A 25,481-nucleotide genomic window follows, 5' to 3' on the forward strand; every position below is an offset into this window, starting at 1 on the left:
ACCACCTTATTTATCAAAGGTGAGGAAAAAGATAAGAAACACAGAAATACCCGCTTTCACTGTCGGCCCTCTCCTTGGTGAGGCCGGGTGGTAATTTTCTTGCCAATGGCACGTCAGAATTAGGACTTCAGGAGGGGAAGAACTAGCTCCAGAACCGTGTCCCAGGGCACTGGGAGGTGCGTGCCTACAAGGGGTGAAGCTGGTGCCGCTGGCCTGGCAGGCAGGAGGCAGACACAGGCAGGGTGCAGACACTGGCAGGATGAGCAGCTGGAGGCACAGCGCGCTGAAGAGCCTGAAGAACCAGACACTGAACTCGGTGTGATGGAAGCTGCAGGACAGAGGGGTGTAATTGTGCTGTTAATTGCACCCTTCCCGATCTCTGTCCCTTACAGGTGACTTTGCAGCCTCATGCCTTGGCTTCTGACTGAGAGAAACCATGCTCTCAAAGTCTCTCTCTGGGGCTCCACAACCCCACTGCTTGGGGAGATTACTCTGGATTTATGGTTTCTTTTCTCAGGCAATGCAGAGAAATAAGGTGAATTATCTGCTGCCTAAAAGGGACCTGGATTGCAGAATCACAAGGGGAAGAGATGGGGTGAGTCAAAAGATAATGCCAACATTAAAAGATGAAATGGATTAACATCTTCCTGCAAGCAGAAAGCTGCGTGGGTAGAGCAAGAGGTTGCAAGAGCAGTTTAAAAGGGGATGAAACAGCTGGGCATCCTCGTATTTTTCTCTTAAAAAAAAAAGAAATCCATCCCAAAAGCTGAGCTTAGCTGATGCTATCCTCCAAAGTCTGTGTCAGTCATCCAGGCTGGCTGTCCGCAGTCTGGAGGTGTCAGGACAGCCTGACTAACAGACCCTGCTGGCTGACCTACATGGGGCTGTAACGCAGCTGATTTTCACCTGCAGGCTCCAGCAGGAGGTTGCAAAAATGATCCATGGGAAATAGCTCACAATCATATATTTTCATTTCTGTTTCAGCCTGGGATTTCAGCTTTAACGACTCTTGAGACAAATGAGGCCACGCACTGATTGCCCAAGGCAACTGTTTCAGCGTGTCTGTGGGGTGACACGAACTGTGGTGGAGGGCCTGTTTAGGATGTGATTAGAGTTAATTCTCCTGCCCCATGCAGATGAGATCTAAGCGTGGCTTAAATAAATTACGGAATGGCTTGTTATAGCCCTGTCTGAGTTCCCTTGCTGCACAGGGCCTAGTTTTTTACATCTGATTTGCTGTGAAGCCCGGACTGTCACAACAGCATCCCAACACCTGCATCTCTGCACTTGTCTGACACCCCTTCTCTGGAAGATGGGACCCCGGGGACCCGCTGCGGATGGCTCTGAAGTGCAGGCAAAGCCCCATCAGTTTTCCTAATAGTTTCCGATGTTCATTCCCCGAAAGCTCCCCCCTCCTGATGATTCCAGTCCATGGCTTGATGTTCAGGGACTAGCTGACTGAAAGCCAGAAGCACTTTGCTCTTGGCTAAAGGATTTTTGACAGAAGCGTGCTTTATTCACAGTGTGAATAAAGCAGTTATCTTTAAGCAAAAGAATTGGCATTCCTTTCCTAGCAGCGCATGGATACGGCTAACCTCGCAGTTTGAGCATACAGACCTCAGGAAGGGTAACAACCCCAAAAGCCCTCTTGTTCCCACCTCTGCTCTTTTATCCCCTCAAGAGTCTGTTGGCTCCTGATCCGTGTCCTGGAGAGGATCTCAACCCCTCCAGCTCCCTCCCTGCTCCCCCACGTCACAGACTGAGCTCTGGCCTTTGGTTTGTCATTTGTATGGGCCACTTTTCTACGGAGTTTAAAATCACTTCTAGCACCTTGTGATCTTTTATGCCGTGTCTTGGCATTTTTCCATTTGCACCCCAGGAGGACTGGCCGGAGCCTCCATCGTCCTGCCTCGTGCAACCGTTCAATCCTTTGTTGCCGTTAACAGCCCCACTTCAGCTTCTCAGGCATTGCCCGCTTCTTGCCATAAAACGGAAGATTTAATCCCCTCTGAAGGCTGTAGCGTATGCAAGGATTCAAAAGGGGAACGGGACCTGTTCGTGTGGAACAGACCCGTGCTGCCATGCTGTCACCACAAAGAACGGGCTAAAACGTGGCTTTACAATGGTGGCCCTTCGCACAGGTCATTTCGGAGCGCAAAGCCCCCGCGACGCTGCCACGGCACCTCAGAGCCCCGACGAGAGACGCAGAAACTTCACTTGCTTGTAATTAAACAGCTTCTCGGGACGCGGTGAGGCGGCATCTGCTCTGGGAGCCACCGCCGGCACAGCCAGCCTGCCGTTCCCTGCTCCGGGGGGCCCAGCCAACCTCATCCCGCCGCGAACGGGCGTGCACCGGCCACGGCTGCCCGGTTGCCGAGGGATGCCGGGGCGCGGTGCTCGGGCCCTGCGGCCGCCCTGGAGCGGAACGTTCCGCGCGCGGCCGCGCGTTCCGGGGGAAGGAGCCGCGCGCGGGACACCGGCGCCGCCATCATGGCGGCCTGAGGCGCGGCGGGGACGGCGCCGGGAGCCGCAGGGCGGGAGGCCAGGCGGAGAGGTAACGCCGGGGGAGGGAGGAGCGAGGAGCCGCCCGCCCCTCCGCGCACCGATCCTCCGCGCACCGACCCCTTCCCTTCCCCGCTCCGCGGTCGCGTCTCGGCGCTGCCGGGCGTGCGGCTCCCCGAGCCCTGAGAAGCGAGCGGGGACTGGGGCGGCGGTGAGGGGCGAGAGGGCCCCGCGGCGGGACCCCGGGTCAATCACCCCCTGCGGCAGGGCTCGGCCCGCTCGGTGGGGCACGACTCCCGGCCCGGCGGGGCCCTCGGGCCCTCCCGGGGGTCTGTGGGGACGGGAGGGTCGGGGGGCCTGGCAGCCTCCGACCCCGGCAGCTCGCCGCCCTCCTCTGCGGTCTGCGGGCTGCTTCCTGCCGTGAAACCCCTTCAGGTACCTTAGAAAGGCTGCAGCAAGGCGTGACTGGGGGTAGAAGCCCGGTTTATCCCCCTGTATGGTTTATTGTAGCCTTTGGACAAGCTCCGTTAAAGTGTCTTCCAGCTGTATTTCAGTCACTGCTCCCTGGAATAAGTCGGTTGTGGAAAGAGCAGCGAGGTAGTCCCGGTGACACGGTTGTGCAGACAGGTTGCAATAGCAATGCAGTTGTCTGAACGTTAACTTGGAAAGGAGCAAAGAATTGGCATCCCTTTCCTAGCAGCACATGGATACGGCTAACCAGTCTTTTGTAACCTCATACACCAGCGTGTGTTTTGATTACCTGTGAGGGAGGACAATGGCTTGGGAACTGTGAAATCTGGATTTCATTCCCAGCCCTGTCACTTTATGTGCTCTCCTGAGAAAATTGTCTGTTCTCTGTGTCTGTTTCCTTACCTGTGAGAGGGGAGAGTAGTACTGGTGTACCCTCAGGTGTATTAGGAAGCCACATTGAGTGTTATTGTATTGCAGGGATTTCTCAGTCAAAACTGAGGTACTATTCAGTCAGGCTGCACATGTGCCTCTGATGAAAAGAATCCCAAAGAGACTTTACACTGAGAACCAAGAAATCTTTGTGTGGAGAGTGCAAAAGATTGCCCGCTCAGGTTGGGACCATTTGTACCTGCAGGTGTAATGGAATAGAGTAAAGCATATTTTTAGAAGCTGACTAACAAAGGAAGCTGGCTGCCTTGCCGTTACAAGTCTTAATTTGGTTAGGCATGGCGAAACAGTGCAAACACCTGTGTGACTGTACCACCCCCACAAGGGCAGATGTGGTCCCAGTGGTCACACAGAATGAGGCGGGTTTTCTGGTGTCTGGTTTTCTGCACCAGAGTAAAGGTTGCCTGCTATACTTGAGAATTATCTGATAGAAACGTAACATAAAACCCCCCTTATCTGCTAAGTTCTTTGTCTGGTGTCTGAATAATATGCTTGGGAAGTTTTTTCTTAGCTGTTTGTAAACAAATAACTTATTTTGTTGAACTTGTTAATAAATAGTGTTTTACATTTCAAAAGCAACATGTTGTGCTGGGAGACAACATGCACACCAGAAATGTCAGGCAACAGCTGAAGACAAAGACCTCTCTTTACGGGGACTTAAATAGAGCCTTTGTAGAAAGGGTATTTTTGTCACTTAAGCTTTCCAGTTAACCCAAAACACTTTAACTGTACAATGTAGACTGGTAAGCTACTTACAGGCCACAGTTCTTTTTGCCTTTTAGGCTCAGAAAGCAATAGGAATTATGTACGCACGCTTTATCTATAGCTGATGTAAAAGAAAAAGGTGCAGTGGTGCAGGCCTACAAGGTGGATAAAGTCTTCACAGAGAATTAAGTGAGTTTTGGGAAGGAGGAAGTTTTAGCTGGCTTCTAGTAGACATAACAATAAACATCTTTGCAGTTAGTGTTATTTGGCAGCATCGGTAGAAGGAAAAGTCTGAAAACAGCATGGAATCTGAACTCCTTTCCTACTAGCAGGAGTGGATCCTTTTAGGGAACTGACCAGACAATCTGCAGAAATTTTGCTCAGATATTGTCTGAATTGTTTTTGCTCCCCAGATAATTCAGCATTTGAGCCTGCAGGGCTCCTGGCCTGCCCTCTGAATGCTGAAGAAAAACCTGGCTCTGCTGACACCAAAAAGTTACTCTGCTGAGCATACCTTCTGATCCAGTGCCAGACAGAATTCAGCAGAGGAGAAAGGATGTATTAATATCATGTTCTTTTCTTGACAGATTGAAAACCTAGAATGGCAGGAGAACAGAAACCATCCTGCAATCTTCTAGAGCAGTTTATTTTACTAGCCAAAGGTACAAGTGGCTCAGCTCTGACTGCTCTTATAAATCAAGTGCTGGAGGCTCCTGGGGTTTATGTCTTTGGAGAGCTGTTGGAGTTAACAAATGTGCAAGAGGTAAGAGATGAGTTTCTATCCTAATGCCCCTTCTGTACTCCCAGTGTAAGGGAGTACAGAAGTCACGACAGACAGCCTGCGCATGGAATTTCTGTGCCAGGAAGGGCCTGGTGCAGCTTACCTTGGTTCTGAGATGTTTGCATGTGAGAGATTGATGTTACTTTTGCCTGTATATATTAGATGTTAAAAAATACCTATATAAAGCTTCGCTACCTTAATGCGATTGCTAATACAGGAAAAACCTGGCAGCAGCACAGTAACAATTTTAAGAAGGCACCTAGCCAGCCAACAATGAAAAAAATCCCTTTCTACTCTTTCATTGTCCTGGGAAGCATAACTTCAGTGCTCTCCAAAAGTCTTCATGAACAGGCGTCTAGTGTATCAGGCCTGGGTGGTAACCAAATCCAAACCATTTCAAACCAAGGTGGAAAGTGAGTTCCAGAGCTTTTACTGAGAATGCCTCGCCAGCACTCTCCTCTACTGCAATGAGGGAATCTAGGTTGAGTATCTCTGCAGCTGGGGTAATGTGGCATACAGCAAGTTTGGCTTTCCAAACGGGCTCTTAGATATGCTGAAAAATGCCTCTATGGTTATTCAACATCAAATCCCAAGTACGTTTTTTCCCCTGGATCTGTGTGCAGCAAATGGTATTAAAAAAAACCCACTCAATAAAAATCACTGCTTGGTGCTGCAGTTATTCCAGTGAAGTGTTTGCACGTGAGAGGAGTGCTATTACTCTCAAATACACTCAACTTAAAATGTTCTAGCTTGCTTTGCTTTGAAGTTTTTGTGGCTCTGCAGGTAACCTGTCTTAGCTTTCCCAGTAATAGCAAGGATGCTTAACCAACCAACACCATTGCCTGCTTGCTTGTCACAAGATGAGAAGAGCTGGCCCTGTAGGATGTCAGCTGAAATTTAGAGTCGCCTTTTTCTTTTACTTCCGAAGGTGCTGCACAGAGCAGTTGACAGTCCAAACCGTAGTTAAGTTGTGATGCGTAGAAATGGCTAGATCTGACTCTGAAAATGACTCTGAAACAGCTGACATTTGCTGCTGCTCATGAGGCATTAGAAAGGGTCCAGCTCTTTAAGATCGGGACATAATTGCTTTTCTGAGTACTGCTTGTCCTATGCAGACTTAAAACCTTCTCTGGAGAAGTTGCCTACCAGTATCATGTTGCCTGTTAACCATGTTACATGGAATTTCTTTTGTTTTCTTCCCATCCAGCTTGCTGAAGGGTCTAATGCTGCTTATTTCCAGTTGCTGAACCTGTTTGCATATGGAACATACCCAGACTATGTAGGTAAGAGACTGCCGCCTGTTTGCAGAGTATGAGACTGGGTTGCCCTTTAGAATTGTCAGAGGCAGTTCTTTGCCTTCTGTGGTACCTGCTGTAGTGTGGCTGGGTGAAAGCGTCCAAGAACAGAATTTGCTTGGGAGGAGAGTTGTTCATAGGGGTCTCTGGGTCATATGTGCTTTTTAATTGCTAAAATGTGGAGGAAGGGCTAGAGATGATGGTGTTTTACTGGTTTGGATTGGACTGCAGCACTGGATTGAATTGGTCTGTAGCTGTATTCATTGATGTTCACAGGCTGCTTACCTCTGTGGAGTGCAATTTCAGACATCTGTTTTGAAATTTAGATGACATTGGTTATGGAAGCTGTAGAAAACTTAGACAAAATTGTTCTGCATTATTTATAAAAACCTATATGGTTTATGGCATAACCTTTTATTCTGTGATGGCATTGCTGAAACAAAATGAAGCATTTCTTAGCTAGAATACAAATTGAAATAATGACTTTTAAAGACAGCTTCAGAAGGACTATGTGTGAATCATCTTAGTATCTATCGGGATGTGCTTTTATCTCTGGTGCTTAGGCACTTCCATTCTGCTACAATTTAATACTTCATTTGTGGGTAGCAGCCTAATCCAGACCATTACAGTGTGACAAATAATTCTGTCATAGTGCTGGCTATCACTGTGGTGGATGAGCTATCTAGTTCCTGTAAGGAGAAGTGGCATCAATAAGTGCAAGGACTGGAAATTCCAGTGGCTGTGGAGCAACACGAGCCTCATGAATTCTGTGACTGATTAGAGGATGTGTTTGCTGTGCACGGATCTTGTGTCCTAGCATGTGACAGCGCAGTTTGTTCTTCCTTTTCTAGTGAAGAAAGATAAGGCGGGGGGAAAGTAGTCAAAATGTAGAGCATTGAATGAGGTGGGATGGATGGGAGAACTTGAGTGGCCCTGAAACACTAATTTCCATTAAAGCAGATATTTCAAAGAGTTTCTTTGCTTTGGAAAGCCGCCAGTTTCCTTTCTGTTTTTAAATATTCATGAGGCACATGAATATAATGCAATGACAGTGAGGCCATGTAAGTATCTAGATTAATAATTTCTCCTCTATTCCTCAGCCTGGTACTTTACACTTTCAACCCTAAATTCTGCAGCTCTCCAGAGAAATAAAACCAGCCATATTTAAAACCAGATCAGCAAAAGGGGAAGATCTTATTCTGTCAGATCATTAATGAAATAAAAATGACTTGGTGGTAGAAAAAAAGCATTGACCAACCGTTTTGGCAGGACACCACTTGTGGAGATGTGAATTATGTTCTAATTCCAAAACCAGAATTACTAAATAAGCAGAGAAGACTGGAATTGCCAACTTGTTTTTTAATATTTCCCCTCTCTCCCTGGGTGTGCTAATCTGCCATCAGTGGCAGCTCTCTCTGCTCACCAGCACCCGCAGTACCTGAAGGAGTTCAGCCTTTCAGGGTTTAGTGTGGTGTAACTAGCCTGAATTTCTGTAGCCTGGATTATATAATTATTGAAGGAAAGTCCTGAATCTTGTCTTTTTAACATTGACAGCAAACAAAGATAATCTGCCTGAATTAACAGCAACTCAGAAAAACAAGCTGAAACACTTGACGATTGTAAGCCTGGCTTCCAGAATGAAGGTAAAGTACACTGTGTATGATAGCAGTCTTCTTTTTGTTTGTTTTTGTGTTTGAAAATGGCATCAATTCCATAGCATTGAAGTTGTACTGGACTGCATGAGCACTCACAAAAAAATCCTGCAACTAGGAAAGTATCTGTAATGTACAGTGTTCTCTCGTGGTGCATTTGGGACATCAACTTAGTGGACTTCCATGGGTGAGATGTGGGGGTGTATGAACTGCCATGCAAATTGGTCAGTAAGGGCTGCGAAACTTTGTATGGTTTCTTTCACAGCTGGAGATGGAGGATCATTCTTAAAAACACTGACACTTTGTTCTAGAGAAAACTAAGCAACACTCTTAATTTCTTCTACAATCCCATTACCTTTTTTCCTCCAGAATATGCTATGCCAAAGCTTGAGGAATTACCACAGTTCTGTCAGAATATTATGTAGCCTAGTAGCAGGTGTTTGTTCAGCCACGATCAGTCACTGCTTCACTTGCAGGTTAAAGTGTAGGATACAATAAACATTTGGGTCTTGACCTTCTGAGACTTAGCTGTTCATTTTGGCTCTGGGACTGTTAACTTATTCTTGGACTTGCTGTTTTTAGTGCATTCCCTATTCTGTACTGCTGAAGGACCTGGATATGAGGAATCTGAGGGAGTTGGAAGATCTGATTATTGAAGCGGTTTATACAGATATTATCCAGGGGAAGCTGGATCAACGAAACCAGGTGCTAGAGGTGGATTTTTGTATCGGCAGAGACATTCAGAAGAAGGACATCAGTAACATTGTCAAAACACTCCAGGAATGGTGAGGCAGTCTCTCCACCTTCCTTGTTCCTTGTACGTAGCTTGTCCTGTCTTTTTCTTATTCCTCAAAGTTTCAAGTGCTGGCTCAATTTCACCATGTCCCATTAATCAGGAGTCTTATGCTGTAAGGAGGCACTTGAAGGAGGAGTCTATTGGGCAAGTTTTCCAAGATCCCATCTACGATTCAATTGTGTTATGTATGAGGCCAAACTATACTAGGTCTTGAGAGTCTGCTCTCACTGTAGCTTTTACATGGCAGAACCCTAGCAAGGAGTCAAGGGTCTTTTCAAACAGACATGCCAAACAGGACTGAGGGTCTTATGGTGGGAGCTACTCCCCTTTCTGCTGTTACACTTGATAACAAAAACAGAATTGTCCATTTACATTTCAGCCTTTTTCACTGTGATGAGAACTGCATGGGCAAATTCTAGAGAATCACAGTTTTTTGGAGGGGATGTCTCTTCAAGTTTGAAGTTTCAGATGCCTTTGTTTGCCTTCTCTTTGTTCCTGCAAATGCAGGCTGCATGCAACCATATTGGGACTGTGGTACTATCATTTTGTACCTTTGCCAGGAAGCTGCTTCTCAACTTTTTGTAGGATTCCGTTCCCAACCAAAGAAATTCCCCTGTAGAGTGTGGAGCTTGTGGCAGGTTCTGAGCTGACTGGGAATTGCGTCTTAGTTGCTATGGTAATGGGTGCATGAAAAGTAATTAAACTGCTGTGCAAATACGCTGTCCTGAGGTGGGGGCAGGCTTTTTGCTTCCCTACTCCAACTCCCTCAATCCCATCTCAGCGGGAGGGCTTTGGCAGCTTCCAGGACCTTACAGCATTGTTTGGAAGGTAACAACGAACCCACTGCCAATTCCCTTTCTGTCCTTTCCAGTTACGAGTTCTGTGCTGGAGGAGTGTTCTTGTCTTTTGAACACTTAACAGGCAGGGGGATTCTCTCAATCTGACTTTTTTGTTTAATTTTAAAATTTTACTTACTTTTGAAAAATGCGTTGCATCACCCTTTAAGCAGTAATTCTGATTGAAAAAGAGATTGAAAGTGCATTGAACCTGCAGTTAGTTTTTGATGGGCAGGTAAGAGTAACATGAACTCTCTAAAGAATGCTGTGAAATACATTGAGTAAACAGCAAAGCTTTTTCTTGATAGCTTTTTGGAACTCTAAGCAGGAAGTATAAATTTAATAATCTCCTAAACTTTTAGGCAAGCATGATTTTTCACGTTGCCTGATTAAGCTGCCCAGAGAGAACTCATAAACACTATTTGACATTGTTTGTATCTTGCAGGTGTGATGGCTGTGAAGCGGTTCTTTTAGGAATTGAACAGCAAGTACTTAGAGCCAACCAATACAAAGAGAACCATCACCGAACTCAGCAGCAGGTAGAGATGGAGGTAGGTACAGAGTCACTTCAGACTGCTCTAAGCTTTTTGATAAATGTTTGTTTACTGAAGAAAATAATCTGGTAACACCTGGTTAATGGTAGTGGCTTCTCTGAAGTAGACTCGCAATCATGCAAATCAGATGTGCTGGTTTGGGGTAGGAAGAAAACACATCTGCTTCCATGTGCTAGTAACACCACAAACGTCAAATTTGCTCACTCTGAGCAGGCTGGAATTTTTCTTTATAAATATAAGCTAGGTGGGTGCACTAGCTATAGTTTCCTGAATTTATTTGTTAGGAAAAGTGTGCTTTTAACACAGAGCTTGGATGCATTTTGTTCCTTTTGTGCAAGGCAGGCAGGAAGGAAAAAACAGTTCACTTTGTTTTAAACCTGAAAGTGTAATTAACAAAAGTCTCTCGAGTCTCATTGCTTTTGCAAAAAGTGCCCTTAGCAGCTTCCTTCGGGGTCTTTCTCTTGGGGTCAAGTTGAGCACCCAGACAGGACTTTCTGACATGCTTTCTTCAGCAGTGTGACCTGGGAGCGCTCCCGCCTCTGTTGCGTGTGCGGCTAGGCGGTAGATGGCAGCACGGGCACGCTATTTTAGCCCCTGCTGATGTGTATTTACTTATGAGAACAAATCTTGGCTAATACAGCTGTAAAGGTGAAAATGGTCCTCCCGAGACGCGTGCTCAGGGTTTATTTCTTGCAGAGTGCTGCATCCCTGCAGGTTTACATTTGCCTTCTGAAGCAGCATATGCTTGGCGGCTTGATTGGCATCCATAGCGCATTTGGTTTGCCAGATGCCTTTGGCCTGGAGTTGGCACACCTGACTCCCAAGCTTGTTTTTGCCTGTGGGGTTTTTTTTAAGGTTTGCTCATTGTATTTCTGGTGAGCCCTACAGGGTTCCAGGGGACAGAGCATGGTGCCTGGTGCTGTATCTCTCCTTTTCAGCCAGAGTAGCAGAAGCACTACTGCTGCCTCCCACGAAACCAATTTCTGTTCCTGCTTCTAGCAAATATCTGTGGCTCAGACAGCCAGCTAGGCCAAATGGCATTTTCCCTTTTCAAGCTCTGTCCTAAGTGTAAGTTTGTTTCTTTCACAGTCTCCTTTGTCCTTCCTGCTTCTGGCCAAGATAATGGTAGGATGGCTGCCTTCTGCACCAAGGCAGTAGTAAGTCCCTCCAGTCAGCCAGACAGGTGGTACAATATTGTGCCATTGTCTCTTAGGAAAAAAAAAAAGTAATTTCTAGTTATTCTGTATTGGACCCAGACTGGAAATATTAACAAGTCTGGCTGTAAGTGAGGATGAAACATTACCTTTAATAAACGCAAGTGCTGAGCATGTTTCTGGTGGGAGTTTATTTTATAATCTCCACTCTATACTCCAGGGGTTTTTCAATATGTTTATGAACAGAGTTTCTGCTGCAAGGAGAGGAAGGAGCAGGTGCTGATTCACTGTCTCTTCTTGGCCAGGTCACAAACATAAAGAAAACATTAAAAGCTACAGCCTCGTCGTCGGCACAGGAGATGGAACAGCAGCTGGTAGAGCGAGAGTGCCCTCCACACACAGAACAAAGGCAGCCCACAAAGAAGATGTCCAAAGTCAAAGGGCTGGTCTCCAGCCGTCACTAGAACATACCATCTAAATGTCATTCAGCTAGGAATGACAACAGGAGGAGCAAAAAAGGGCCTGCGTCTCCTTTTTCAGTGGGTTCTGGGCTAGTCCCTTCCAGGCTGGCAAATAAAAAGCCCTGTTTGAATACAGCTCCCAGTTAGCAGCACCTGGTGAAGTTACACTGTGCAGCCCCTATTAATTTCCAGGGTGTCCCTGTTCTGGTCCTGTAAAGTGGGACTTCTAAAGAGAGGGACTAACCAAAAGGGGCAGGGGGGGGAAAAAATATCTGTGGACAGTTTTGCTCCCTCCCAGCCAGTCTCATTGCTGCTTAACCTTGAGGAAGCTGCTGTACTAAATCAGATCTTGGGAGAACTTCTGTAGCAAGTGTCTGAATCCCAGGGTTGAAATGTGGCTACCAAAGCCAGGCTGGGAGTGAGGAAGCCATCAACACAGATCTTTTCATTCCCAAAGGGAGCACAGAAAGCTTTCTAGGCCAGGAACTGCTTTACATGGAAGTTGTCAGCCTTTCCGCTACCCCTGTCTATTTTAAACTGGGGTGAAATTCACACTACCTCGCTCTGTGAAGATGAGATCCAGTGCTGGGCTGTTTACTTAACTGTCTGTTTACTGCCCTTACTAAGCCCTTTAATCTCTCACAGATTTAAAGCACTGTTCTGCATCTCTGAGGCATCAATACAATAAGGAGGAAGCAGGCTGCTCTTCCAGGCCTTCCTTCTTGCAGGTGGTTAGGGGCATACTAGAAACTGTTCCTTCTGAATGTGATGTGACCTCCCAGAGCTGCTTGTGAGTTGTTTCCCCCGTTGATACCTTCAAAGGGTAATGCATTTGCTCTTCCTTGGATGCTAGCGACAGAGGTCTGCATGGGAGAAGAGCCCGTTTAGCATCGTGGCAGGCTGGTGGCCCAGGACCCACTGGCAGGGGTCGCAGCAGCATCCCCTTGCTGAAGCAATGGACTTGACTAGTCTTTCTGAATTTTGAACACTTTCAGGTTGTATTTTCCTCCCTTTTTTTGTACATTGTTGTGATTCTAAAGCATTTCAGCCTTTGTTTTGTGTTTTTTATTTGTTACAGACTAACTTCAGGGGATTTGCACCTAGTTTGGCAAGGTGTGGGTTTTTTTTTTTAAGGGGGAGGATGGGGTTGGCATTGAAACAGCAATTCACAAAAAAGCACATTTTAGAAAAAAAATTAAAAATGCTGATTTAATGTCAGAGTCTGGAGTCTTGGCTTTGAGGCTGCTTTAGGCTTGTAGTCTAACAGCACTTGTTCACTTGAGCATTTACTTGATTCTCGATGTAATGTTATCAGAAGGTCTGACTAATCTCCCTGATGCATCCGGGAGGCAGGGATGTGCTCTTCCCATTTTGTCAGTAGTTCATCTTTGTCCAAATTTGTGCAGAAGGATCTGTGGCAAAGCCAGTAGCTGAGCCCAATGTCCTGAGCCTAAACACCTTTGATGCCTGATTGTGGAAGGTTTGTAGTTGTGCTCTGTCTTAGGCCAGTCAGTTCCTTCCTCTGGGTCTAGCAGAGTACTGCTTTGTAGTTCAGCCCCTGCATTTCGCTTCACTCCATGCTGTAAAGAGAAGGGCTTTCTGTGAGCAGGCAGGGGAGCTGTTCAAACAGAGGACTGTGACAGTGCTCCAGTCCTGCAGCCAGCTGTCACCTGCACTTACTTGTGCAATGCACGTGCCTTCCTCTTATTGCTACCAGAATTCTTTGCCATCTGCATGTTTTCAGTCCTTAGGACTTGTTCTACACTTGTGAAAGTAAATTCCTCTCCTTTTGTTCTCCTGCAGTGCAGGGACACCAGCGTTTAATCTTGAGAGGTGGATCTAAATACCTCCTATCCAGCTGCCTCTGGGTCAAGTCCCTTGGTTTCTGATTCTTTGCCAGCTCTCTCTGCCCCTAGAAATGCTAGCCAAAAAATTCCCAGTGAAGGATGTTACATGATTAAGCCCTGAGCATGAAGCCTTCCCTATATCTCAAGGGAACTGTTTCCCAAACAGTGGCAGTACAAGTTTCTGTACTAGGTTCTCCCAGTGTTTAGCTGACAGCTTCTCAGGAGGTGTAGGTGGACTTTGTGTACCCAAGTGCAATAGATCTGTGTGATGGAGATGGACTGAGTCTGTTTCTGGCTTCCTGCGTGGGCAGCTGCGGTGTACTGGTCATCCAGTTCCTCACTAGATTTGACTAGCGAGGAAAGGTTCTGTGGTCTCACTAGCTGTTTTCTTTCCTTCCCATTTTTAATATCAGTCCTGCAAAGAGGCAGGAGGAATACAAATGCCTTTGGAAATCATTTTAGCTCCTCAGCAAGCCACAGTCTGCTGGGGAAATAGATGTGAATTTGGCATCCTTGGTGTTTATTCCGTGCCAGTTACAGGAGTCACATTAGTTTGCTGAAGCTTCTTTAGTGTGTTGGAAGTTTTTGTGTTTGTTCCTGAGGTTTTGCTGTTCTCAAAGTCTGGCTGGGGGTGAAGATCTTATTTATGCTTCGGTACACATTGCCTTTGATCAGCAAAGAAGCAGGGGAGGAAATAGCACTTTGAATAAAGAGCTGTCCCATGCTTGACGGCGAGAGAGGGCAGAGAAGGGAATGGGGTATTGGAGGGAACTGGGCTGTTTGCATGTTTGGCTTTCCTGGTGTGCCAGTGATGTGCTTGGTGCCGCAAAAGGAGGGGGCTGTCTTTGCAATGAGCCCAGTCTGAGATGAGTCATTAACAAATGACATGCACAGAGTACCTGGGGGAGGCAAACAGCTCTGCAGCAGCTGGTTAATGAATCTGGCTTGAAGGAAAGAGTTAGAAGCTATTCCAGGAATGAAGCAGAAGGCATAGTTGTTAACAGGGAAGGATGCAGGAGGTGCTATGCTGTTTGAGAAGGACAACAGATAAAGACTGTGTTGGCTCCCTGTGACTGCAGGGAGGGCAGCAGCTTGGAGCGGAGTTGTGTGAATTAGGGGCTGGTGGGGGTTGAATTGCAGACAGTTTTGAGTGGGGAGTGCCTGGGGAGCTTAATTGTGTTGTGGGGACAAGAGGGAGATGGAAGCAGAGGTGGATTTGATGCAAACTCCCATGTATTGCATGTGCCTGGTGGAGGCAGCTAATGCAGCTTGTCTGAGTGCTGCTGGACACTGCTCCCTGATGTGGAGAGAGCATCCTGCCCTACTTTGTTTTATGGCAGCAGTGGGCTGCTCCAGCTGCAGCTCACTTCAAGATTGCAGCAGGACAGAGTTTGAGCTATTGAACTTCTGTTTGCCTCCTCCACCCGGAGGGAGACAAAGTAGATGGAGCTGCCTTCCCTCTGCTCTTCAGGGCTTTATTGTCTAGCTTCATGTTCTGCAGCTCCACTTGTGCTAGTGCTTGTTTAATATGGAATTGAGCACTGAGCTGGAAAATGGAAGAGAGGATCTCAGCTGATTGCAGTGCTGGTAGACTGCCCTAGCCCTAAAGCTGTGCCTCATGCTAACAAATGTCCCTGGCATTCCTGCTGTGACTCAGTTGATACCAGCTAACATCAGGCAATTCTGGAACATGATAAAGCAATGCTGATGTCAATCCTTTTACAGAAAAAAAGTTTTGGCTCAAAATCTATTGTTCTTTTACTTCCTTCCTCACCTCCTTAGGTAAGTTGAATGCTAGCTTAGTCTTTGGTTGAGAGCAGGAGGGAAAATCAGTGATGCTGACAAACCCTTCTGTGTTCAGATTTGAGACCCATCCTGCAATCAGTCTTGTGCAGATTTCTGAAATCCCATGGGTGCTTGTGGAGCTGTGTGCAGGCTTGCAGGTCTCTCTCCATGGATCGGGTACAGGGGTAGAACCTGCAGAGCTACTCTCCAGAGTGAAGCTGGGGAAAGTGAAGCTTTTCTTCCTTTAGAAGAGAGTGGTGGTAAGAGATGGCCATTCTCCCGCCAGCCATGCAAAGTGAATTTTGCTGAACAGCTTTCTGTTCCTGGAAGAATGGAAAATGATAAAGAACCCAGTGGGTGCTTTTGTTTTTGCTTTTAGCATTCTGCTTATCCTTTGAGGGGAAAACGCATTGATCCATGTGCGCAAAAAGGAAGTTGGGCTTATTAATTGGGGGGGAGGCAGAAGTGAGAGTGCCATGAACTTTGATAGCTGTATTAGAACGTAACAAATCACACGGGTAAATCAGACTTTTCCTAAACTTTCAGTTCTGTACAGGTTTATATGAGCGCATCTAAGCTCTTTAGAGAGGCCTCTTGATTTTGAAAACCAAATAGAGCCTACCTCCTGCTGGGGTAAAACAGTCAAAGCTTATGCATTCCTAGGCCTGTCGGTGCTGCTGTTTGTTACTTCAGGATCTGATCCTGTTGCAAACTTTGCAATGGAGAGAAAAAACATTGCTCTTTATTATTCCAAATAATGGGGAAATTGAGAAATTAAAGAGCTTGCCCCACAAGTATACAGACGCAGCTAGCCAGATCTCTGGCACCTACTCCCATACTGTTGTTTTTTCCCCACTAAGTCCTCTATAGCATCTGACCTAATGCAAGGGAACCACAAAGTGAAACTGTCTAGCTTATTTTTGTGTAATCTGAGAGAGAGTAACCCAGGGGCATAAAGAAAGGTAAATTAAAGTTTAGAGTGATCTCAGTTCCTACTTGTAACCTCAACCTTGTATTTTTATTATGGAATTTTAACCTGTCAGTCTGATAGAATTTCTCAGCAGAGTTTTTAGAAATATGTCATTGTTTCACTCTGCTCTGTGGCGAAGGTCGGTGTCTCTCAGGGACTGTTGACATTTTGCTGATATTTCATCAAGTTTGGCCCTACCACAGAGCTACCAGAGGTAAGTGATTGAAGCTAGAGAGGTGTACTGTAAGGAGAGTGCATATTTACCCCCTAGCCTGATTGGCTGCGCCCTGCAGCTTAGTGGCACTGTGGTGGTACCCCTGTCTCTGATTAGTGAACCAGGCAAAGGATTAGACAGGGCAGCACTTTGCTCCCTGTCTCCAAATACGCACGCATGCTTCTTTTTCCCACAGTGCGTAGACCTCGCAAGATGCCCTGATGTATTTGCTGCAGGTTGCAAATTGCATGAGTGTGATAGCTGTGACCATGGCTTTTTCTTGTCAAGAAGAAGAGAGGATGTCCCCGCTCTAGCGAATGAACATGCACACTGGAAATTCGAGGTGGTAATGGGATGCCATAAGGTCATTTAACAGTCCTGAAATGTGTATTTCCCCACAGAGCGCAAAAGAATTTGTGCCAGTAGTCCTCATTTGGTGTAATTTTAGTGGAAGGTAGGACACTCTTCCACAGCATTAGGTCTCCTATAGAAGCTTGTGAATCTCAGTATCATTAGGGCATTTTTCAAATGCTCATGCACACATGATACCTCTGTGTTTTCCAAAGAGCTGATTATGGTGGGTAAGTGAAGCCTCGCTCCACCAGAGATTGGCCTTTTTGCAAGTATTTAGAGCTTCTCTGACCACAGGGACATATCTCTGCGAGTATGAAGTTTGGAAGTAGTGCTTGTCTAACCCTCCAGACTCTTCCAGAAGATGCTGTTTATCTCGTCAGCCCTGATGTTTCAGTTGCTGTCTCATGATCAGCTCAGTCCTAAGGCTGCCTTGTGTTGATGCAATAAGTAACGTCTTGGTGTTTCATTGTCACCTTCGCAGCTGTTAGAGAGCACCAGTTCCTACAGGATCACCTGCCAGCTGTGATGCTATTCCTTTTACATCACGATTGTGAGATGACACCTCTCCTTGCTGGCAGACAAGCCAGGTGGGTAGGCATTGCTCCTCAGAGCTGTTCTGCGTCTAGGGAGGTGCAGGCTGTTGCCTGGTTTAGCGTAATGGAAATCAAGGACAAGGACAGTGTTACAAATAAGGGGCAAAGCGCAGAGCTGTATCCTATTCCAGCTCTGCTACAGCTGCAGAAAGCAACCTTGGGCAAATCAGCTTCTCTGCAGCTGCGTTTCCCAGGACAGACTCTCTCTGGCGTGCTGACTTTGTGACAGAGGTTTGTAAAGTGCTTTGGTCTGGCTGGGCAGAGGTTCATTGCTGATGGAATTGAAGAAGATGCATGTGTATGGGAGGGGGGAATCTTAAAGCTTTTTAAGCTTTTCTAGAAGTTGTCTTCCTCCCATATACCATACCCTTCTTTTCCCCTGATGCAAGTAAGGTGGCCCACTGTGGGAATATTGGCCTGGAGTATTATGGGTAATATGCCAGGTTAATTATGGAGGTGGCAGGAAAAATAGCCTGTGCCGTTTTCAACAATATCAAAGGGATGCTACCTAATGATTTTCCTATTAGCTCTTTTCCTAGCCTGCCAGAGTCACTGCAGAAGTGTCACTTACAAAGGCAGTTTGCAACTCATTACCCTGGATTTTCGCTCTAGTTCTGCTCCAGAGAGCGTGGGCTTTTGCTGCGTGCCCCAACCTAATGAATTGCCTGATTCGGTTAGTACTGCCATCCCTTCTGACAAGGTTAGTTGCTGACTGACAGGAAGGGGCCTGGATTCAATTCCCTTCTTGTTTTCAACTTGCGCTTGTGTCAAGCACAGGCTCCCTCTGGAAGCTGCCCTGTGATCCCTTCCCTTTGTTTTTCTGCATTCTGAGGAAGCAGCCCATGCTTGGAGAAGTCCTAGAGCAAGTGGCAGGAGCGTGTGTGCTGCTGTCCCCAGCAGTCCCTGCTCAATGCCTCAAGTCCCTTTCCAGCTGGAAAATTCCACTGCTTTCCTGTTCTGGGGCTCTGGGCTTTTCTTTTTCTTCATTGGTTTGGGATTTGCTGTCACCTGAGCTGGGCTTTGTAACCCTTCAGCAATAAATACCTTGGAAAAACTGCATTAATGGTACCAGGGAAAACATGCCAGGCGGGCTGGGGGAACAGAACCGATTTCCCACATGTTAGAGGGCAACTGCGTCCCTGTTGTGGGAGCTCCAAGGTCTGCTCTGGCCTGTTTGGGCTTTGCAAGGCACTTGTATAACAGCTCTGGAGAAAGCTCTTGTCCTTTTTCACTAGAGAGCACTGTGCTTTTTCAGGCTGGGGGCCTATGGCTCATCTATGCTAGGAATAGCTCCTGGAGAGGGGAAATCAAGGCTGTTCCTATGTCATGTCACAAGTGCTCCCACTTGGAAGCTGAATGTGGCTACTGCTCGTTCAGCTGGTAGAGCAGGAAACATGTAGGTCCCGTGGGTGGTAGTTTGACCTGAGTGTGGACAGAGAAGCTTGGGGAGTGTGTGTATGCACCTCTGCTAAATGCCATTCTCTGAGTTGAGATGTCAGATGCCACCCCCCTGAGGCTGCAGCTTGCATCCAGGACAGCTCTTGCTGTTCCATTATGTCGTCTCCAGGCTGGGATGTGGTGAGGGAGTTTTCCAGTGCTGGCCCTGGGTCCTTTTACTGGATGTCGTGAGCGTTTGACCTAGCTGGCCTACAAGGGAGACAGTGACACGAGATCAATTTGTTTCTGCTGCACGTGAGGGCCCCTCCCCTCTTAATTAGATTCCTGTGGTCCTTCTCTTCCTTGCTGGCCTTGCTCCCTACTGAACCCCTGTCAGGGAGACCCAATTGTGGCCTTATCAGGTGCTCGCTGTGCTCTAATGAGCCGTTTCCATTTCCCATTCCGGCCTGTCCGACGAACCGAGGAAGGCACTTGTCAGCACTCTGAAAACTGACCTCTACTCACAACGCCACTCTCTGCCCGTCAGACCCACCAGTCTGGCTGTGCCGCGTGGGTGCTGAGGTTGAGTGGATCTGAAAGTTTTCCCAAGTGCTCTTTCACCCCTGAGTGCTGCTTTCTCTCTTGCACATCAGTTCACACTCCCACGTGAGCACGATGTTCCTGTCCTGCAGGTGGGAAACCAGCATGCTGAGGGACAGGGTGACTTATCACTGGTCAGAGTGGAAGCAGCAAAGCGAGGAGCCAAGCTTTTATCCCCTCCGTCTGCACAGGGAGCTCTCGATCTGATCGCTCTCCTTCTGCCAAACTAGTGTCCTTTTGCAGTGCAGCTTTGTCCTTTTCCTTGGGCTTGCTCTTTTCCAGGAAGCCCAGGGGATGGAAGGAACCCGTGCTGTGGGGCTGCGCTTTTCCCCTCAGACTACGCTGCAGAGGAGAAATGGGAATCCAGACCGTACGTGACCCCAGACTGTGATCTCTGGGATCTCCCCCAACCTGAGCTTGGGTTATGCCTCACATAAGTTGTCAGATTTTGAGGACTGAATTCCTGAGGCTGAGTTCCCTCTGCTCTGTTGAGGAGAAACCCTCTGTCACCAGGCAGATGGTTTCATTCCAGCTCTGGCTTTGCAGCAAAAAGCCAAAGCTGGGAGGGGAATTGGTCCCACCTTGGTCCCAGCCTGGCACTCTGTTACAGTCACTACTCTGGCTTCATGCTCAAGGACCAGGACCCTGAGGGGGTTCTGTGGTACCATCTCTTTACACCGCTGTTCAGACCTGGTGTGCAAGGTCTGGACAGTGAGTGATTCCTTATTGTCCTTTAGGTTTGCTGGGTGACAGTGGACAGTCCCCTCTGATGGACATCTCTTTAGGAGCTCCTGGCACAGCCCCTCCTTCCCTCTAAAGATGTGCAGAGCCGGTAGGGTGACCTTTATGGGTGTTGTATTTGCCTTCCAGAGCTCTTACAGTGGGTTGTCGTTACCTACGGACATCTCTGGAGGGCTCTAGCTGACCCTGAGGCAGGGCACGGAGCTGCCAGCTGCCTGTCCTGCCTCCCGGCCTCCCAGGGTCTTGATTTTGTTCCCCATAGGCAACATCTTATGTGGTCCGTCAGCTGCTGCTCCCCATCCAGCCGGACTCTGTGGGCACCGCGAGGTGGGTACCTGTCTCTGACAGAGGCTTTGCTCGTACGAGGCTAGAAATGTCACGTGTGCTCTCCTAACCTGATGATTGAGCTGTCGGCTGTCTGGATGAATCCTCTTGTTCTGTAAACATAATGTTCTCTAATAGTTGGGGAGAATCTGGCTGGAGGTTTCTATGGTTTCCTGGTGGTTGCTAAGGAAAAGGATCTCTCTGCCTCTAGGTCTTGGTGACTTTCTTTTTGCCCTGTCCTAGGCACCGGAGCCCAGCAGAACATAATGCTCATTGTTTCCCAGCCCACTACAATGGTCAGGACATAATTTGTGACTCCTGTCACGGCTGGGCTGGGCGCCTGCCACTCTTTTTTTTCTAAGGCCTCTTTGAAGAATGAGACCAAAGAGCCTTCATGCAGGAGTTTGCGTGTTTGCTGCGCTCCCCGCCCCCTCACTTGCTGTTTCCTTTAGAGCTCCAAGTCATTTTAATGATTTATTTCATGCACTTTACATAGCAAGAAGCTGTAGCAACAGCTGTGTCCGTGAATCCTTACCAGGCAGCCCTCAGCATGTTTTGGTCTGTCTATGTATTGTCCCAGGCACAGTTAAATAAATCTCTGCTGGAGGAAGGGACTTTATAGCTTAGCAGAGAAGGTTTGGCGAATGGGAATATCAACAAGATACTTAGTGAGCTGCTGGATCCTAGAATAACAGCGCCTCTGGCATAAAGCTCTGTTCCCACTGGTGCAGCTGGGGGCCAGATCCAGCGTGGTCTCTTTGTTGCTGTCGGCAGGGACTGCATCTCCATACAGCACCCGGTGACAAAGCTATAGTTATGGGATGAAATTTGGACCCAAACCTGCAGACTGGAAGCAGTGAAAATGCGTCTAGGCCAAACGCTGCTCTGTCACACTGCTATCTGTCAATCCGGATCTAGGCTGTTGAACACGATGGGCTTATTTCCACGGGTGCTATTCAGGATCTGGGCGATAGATGAGTTGCCCGAGGCCGCGTGCTGTCGCAGGGAGTTCAGTTGGGTTCCGCAGAGGCTTGCAGCTGCATGCAGCGCCGGGCAGGATTCGGTCCGTCAGAGCATCGCAGGATTGGGCGCAAGTTTACTTTTGCATACGGGATCAAAGTGTAAAATATCAGCTAGCCTTTCTCTCACTCCTGACTTTTCTAAAACATCTGAACAATTTATTCTTTAACTGTTAAAATCAATAAATCTGACATTTAAATTGTATGTGAATTTGATAAATAAAGACAGGTTACAAAATGCCACATGGAATGATTTTTTTTAAAGTTTTTCAACTACTTAGGACAAAAAATGTTACAATGCTTGACTTTTCATTTAGTTACATAAATAATTTTTTTATAAATATCTCTTTATAAACAATATATAAATAGCTTTACAACATAAATACATTTATGCATGACGTGAATTTACAAACAGCAACGTTATACAGCTGGCTTCATCAGTCTCTTGGAAAAGCACTGTCCCTTGTCTTGGTGAGTGTTTGTATATATAATATATATAAGATAGAGAGCACTTTTTAAAAAAATAACAAAACCAAAACAGCTGGTGCCATGACTCCTCGTACCAAAAAGAAAAACACAGCCACATCTTTTGTCCGTTCCAAGGGGGTCTCTGTTCTTCTAGGCGTTGCCTGGGGGATGGCCCTGCCTGGCCATGGTAGGAGAAAATGGACTACAGATTCAAAGCCCTGCAAGGAACGAGAACAAAGTGCCCGTTAGTACTTGCCATACAACACCCCTGACCCGTCCCAGGCTGAAGCCCCCATGAGAATAATCCTGGCATGGGGCTGGGGGATGCTGAAGTCAACAGAAAACCTCTCTAAGCTTTTTGCTCGTGCTAAAGCAAGGAAGGAGCTCACCCTTTGCTGTCTGGCTATTTGGTATTTAGGGGAGAGGCTGAGGGAAGCGTGCTGCTCCTCCTGGGCCTAGCAGAAATCCTTTTTTTCCTGATAAGAATTTAATGAGAGAGGACGGGTGCGAGCTGGCTGCGCAGCGTGCATGCGCTTCTCAGAGCCCTGAGCCGGGCAATTCCTTGGGAATACTGAAGAACCGCTACACACGGGAGCAGAGGAGCAGCACCCATCCCTCCGGGCAGGGCCGTGGACCAGCACTGGCGTCCTGCGGGGGCTGTTGCGCCCCGTTCTTCTCATTGCTCTGCAGAGCAGCAGGGTGTCTGGATCCAGACCCCTCCGTGCCTGATTATGTTACTGCAGGGCCAAGGCATGTCCCTTTGAGTGGGGCACTGCCGTGCCATGGGAAGAAGAGTGAGAAGCCTGGGCTGCAGCAGGGAAGGGCTTCCCCAGGTGTGAGTTCAGCTGTGTGCGACCTGCTGGCAGGGAAGGGGCCAGGGTGGTGCCTCACTCCCCCCAGCACCCTCGGGGAGAGCTGGCAGGAGAGGGGCTGCCATGCTTCTCCCAAACCGGTCACTGCGCGGAAGCGATGCTTCCCTTGCTTCTGGGTCCCTAAGCACAGTGGCCGTGGAGCGCTGCGGGAAAAACTTCTCCCAGCTTCCCATAACTTGCTCGGAGGCAAAGCCTGGGTTAGGAAAGTGCAACCCTTGGCTGTCACCGCAACTAGGAGACACCTGGGGAACCTGTGTGTTGTTTTCCCTTGAATTAAATTAATTGGAGCACGGCTGAGACACGTGCCTCGCTAATCCTCCCACCACAGGCACGTCGGGGGTACCCTGCCCTCCCGAGACGTGTCCGTAGGTCACCCGTGCCTGTCAGTGTCGGGGGCTCGGACCAACTGGGAACGTACGGCTGCACCGGAGCTCCTTCTGCCTCCTCCCAGAGCCTACGGGTCTAGGTCACGCAGAAGGGGGAACCTAGCCTGAGCTGCTGCGGGAGCGACGAACCACGGCCGGGGTCTCTGACCCTCTGCGGGGGCAGGCAAGGCGGGAGGGTCGCTGGAAGGGTGGGAGTGCAATTAAAGCCAAGCCTGGGGTCCTCCTCTGTACCCACCAGCAGCACCGGGGCTCGCGGACGGCTCAGCGGGCTAACGACCTGCAAGCCTGCCCGCTGGCACCTCCCACCCGGCAGCGTACGGAGGAGCAGCACGGCAACCCCCGGGGCGCCCCGATCCCCCGGCCCGGCCCGGCCCGGCCCGGCCCGGCCCGGCCGCGCACTCACCGCCAGGGGTCCCTCAGCAGCCGAGGCCGCTCATGGCGCCGATGCGGTCCAGCTTGAGGCCGAAGCAGCCCTTCCCCAGGCCCTTCTTGTGGAGGCCCTTGTGGCGGCGGCCCGGCGGGTCCTGCAGCAGCCGCGCCCAGCCCGCCCGCGGCCGCGTCTCGGCCCGCGCCTCCCGTGCCTCCCGCGGGCCCGACCCGCCGCCGCCGCCGCCGCCGCTCCGCTCCTTGTCCCGCTCCTTGTCCCGCTCCGCCGCCGCCTCGGGCGGACCTGCCGCCGCCGCCGCCGCCGAGCCGCGGGAGGCCTGTGGGGGGGAGAGGGTCAGAACGCCGCCGCCCCCCGGCGACCCCCATCAGGACAGCCCCCCCCCCCGCCCCCGCATCAGGGTTGGCGACCTCCCGTTAGGGACCCGCAGCGGGGTCGGTGTATCCCCCCCCGCCCCGCGATGCACACCCGGGACTGGGGCAGTGGGCACCCACCCCCTCCCCAGCAATGCAGCCCATCACCCTGGGACTGTGCCCAGGGCATCCTCCGCCCTCCCCAAATCTGTGCTCCCTGCCCCACACGGTAGCGGTGCTTTCCTGCCCCCCGGCACTGCCCCGTCACTGCATGCCCCCCGGCTGGGGTCTCTGCATCCCCCCAAAAAAGGGCTGCTGGTGCTGCACCCCCCAGCTGTGCTGCTGTCACTGCACCCCCGTCTCCAATAATCTGAAGGGGCCTGAAAGCTGGCAGGGGACGCAGTGACCCCATTGGGGACCATCGGTCATTGCGTCCCCTGCCAGCTTTCAGGCCCCTTCAGATTATGAGGGGGTGTTCGTGCCCCCCAGCCCAGCTCCAGCGGGTCACACTACTCCGAGCAGCCCTCCCTGCACCCCTGCCTTGCAGTGTCCCCAGCAGCAGTGCAGAGATCAGGGCTCCCCCTTCCCGCTGCCCCCCACCTTGCTAATGCTCTCTGGGTGCCCCCACTCCTCCAGTTCTGACCCACAATTATGAGGGTCACACCCCTTCCTTGCGGCTCCCCCATCTCCCAGGCCCCCCATCTCTCTCCCTGCTTGGGGCTGCTGCCCACCAAGCCCTGGGGTTACTCACCCCCATTCATCTCCCTGACCCCCTCCTCATATCACCCCTTTCTCTGCAGCCTGCACCCCAGTTCCTTACAGCGACACCCCCAGTTCTGTCCCACCTCTGTCCTGGCGCACCCCTCAGTCCATGTCCCCATCTCTACGCCTGGCCCCCAGGGCAGTGCCACCCAGTGTCGGTAGCCTCTGGTGCATCCCTCCTCCTCAGCATCCCGGGACACCCAGCTCCCTGGAGCACCCCCATTTGGGGCGCCCCTTCCCTGGGGGACGCCCCGGGTGCCCCTGCCTGGCCTGTTTGGGCAGGGCTGCCCGGAGGGCTCTGGCCTTGCACCCTGCCCGCCATGCACCTGCTGCCCACCCCGCTCCGGGTCTGCTCCCCTTCCCCAGTGCCCGGCACAGAGGGGGCCCCGGGGTGACGCCGGGGAGCAGACTGCCGCCCTCCCCGGCTCCGATCCGGCAGGGTACGGGGCACACAGCATCCCCCTCCAGCCTCTGGTTTGGGGCTGACATCCCCGGGACACGCACGCTTGGGACAGGCTGGAGAAGCAGGGGATCCCCTAACACTCAACAAGCCCATGGGGAAGGAGGACCCTGCTTTCCACTGACTCTGCCGCCCCAAAGTCACCCCATGTCTCCCCCCTGTGCCGTTAGGACCCTCAGCGGGACAGGGAGAGGAGGGAGAGCTGGGGGCAGCTCCAGCCGTACCTTCTGTGGGAGCTGAGACGCCGGCTTCGCCTCCAGCCTGACGGAGAGCAGAGCGAGTAAAAGTCCACCAGCCAGCAAGGGTGAGATCTGCAT

The 25,481-nt window shown here is 49.6% G+C and overlaps 2 protein-coding genes across 3 annotated transcripts; one reads left to right on the forward strand and one right to left on the reverse strand.

Moving 5' to 3' along the window:
* Positions 1-2,411: 2,411 nt before the first annotated feature.
* COPS7B (COP9 signalosome subunit 7B) lies at positions 2,412-21,733 on the forward strand. Of its 2 annotated transcripts, none has more exons than XM_072866814.1 (7): positions 2,412-2,554; positions 4,713-4,888; positions 6,114-6,189; positions 7,756-7,844; positions 8,436-8,638; positions 9,931-10,036; positions 11,499-21,733. In XM_072866814.1, exons 2-7 carry the CDS (start codon positions 4,727-4,729, stop codon positions 11,655-11,657), a joined length of 795 nt encoding a protein of 264 aa, XP_072722915.1. In that variant the 5' UTR covers positions 2,412-2,554; positions 4,713-4,726; the 3' UTR covers positions 11,658-21,733. The 2 variants fall into 2 exon arrangements, with proteins under 2 accessions (XP_072722915.1, XP_072722917.1); XM_072866816.1 differs by lacking the exon at positions 2,412-2,554 and adding an exon at positions 2,809-2,937.
* Positions 21,734-21,882: 149 nt separating this feature from the next.
* Positions 21,883-25,481, reverse strand: NPPC (natriuretic peptide C). Its single transcript, XM_072868379.1, has 3 exons — positions 25,389-25,481; positions 23,608-23,908; positions 21,883-22,164 (listed from the first exon to the last, which is right to left on the reverse strand). The coding sequence occupies exons 1-2, from the start codon at positions 25,479-25,481 to the stop codon at positions 23,621-23,623; spliced, it is 381 nt and encodes a 126-aa protein (XP_072724480.1). The 3' UTR covers positions 21,883-22,164; positions 23,608-23,620.

The sequence above is a fragment of the Ciconia boyciana genome, chromosome 7 (assembly GCF_034638445.1).
Source record: "Ciconia boyciana chromosome 7, ASM3463844v1, whole genome shotgun sequence".
Lineage (NCBI taxonomy): Eukaryota > Metazoa > Chordata > Aves > Ciconiiformes > Ciconiidae > Ciconia > Ciconia boyciana.

Excerpts from the sequence above, each read along its gene's own strand:
- COPS7B (XM_072866814.1), top strand. The coding sequence starts at position 4,727 with ATGGCAGGAGAACAGAAACCATCCTGCAATCTTCTAGAGCAGTTTATT. Across the intron at positions 4,889-6,113 it reads AGTTAACAAATGTGCAAGAG|CTTGCTGAAGGGTCTAATGC; the intron begins GTAAGAGATGAG and ends CTTCCCATCCAG. Across the intron at positions 7,845-8,435 it reads GCCTGGCTTCCAGAATGAAG|TGCATTCCCTATTCTGTACT; the intron begins GTAAAGTACACT and ends TGCTGTTTTTAG.
- NPPC (XM_072868379.1), bottom strand. The coding sequence starts at position 25,481 with ATGCAGATCTCACCCTTGCTGGCTGGTGGACTTTTACTCGCTCTGCTC. Across the intron at positions 23,909-25,388 it reads CGTCTCAGCTCCCACAGAAG|GCCTCCCGCGGCTCGGCGGC; the intron begins GTACGGCTGGAG and ends TCCCCCCCACAG.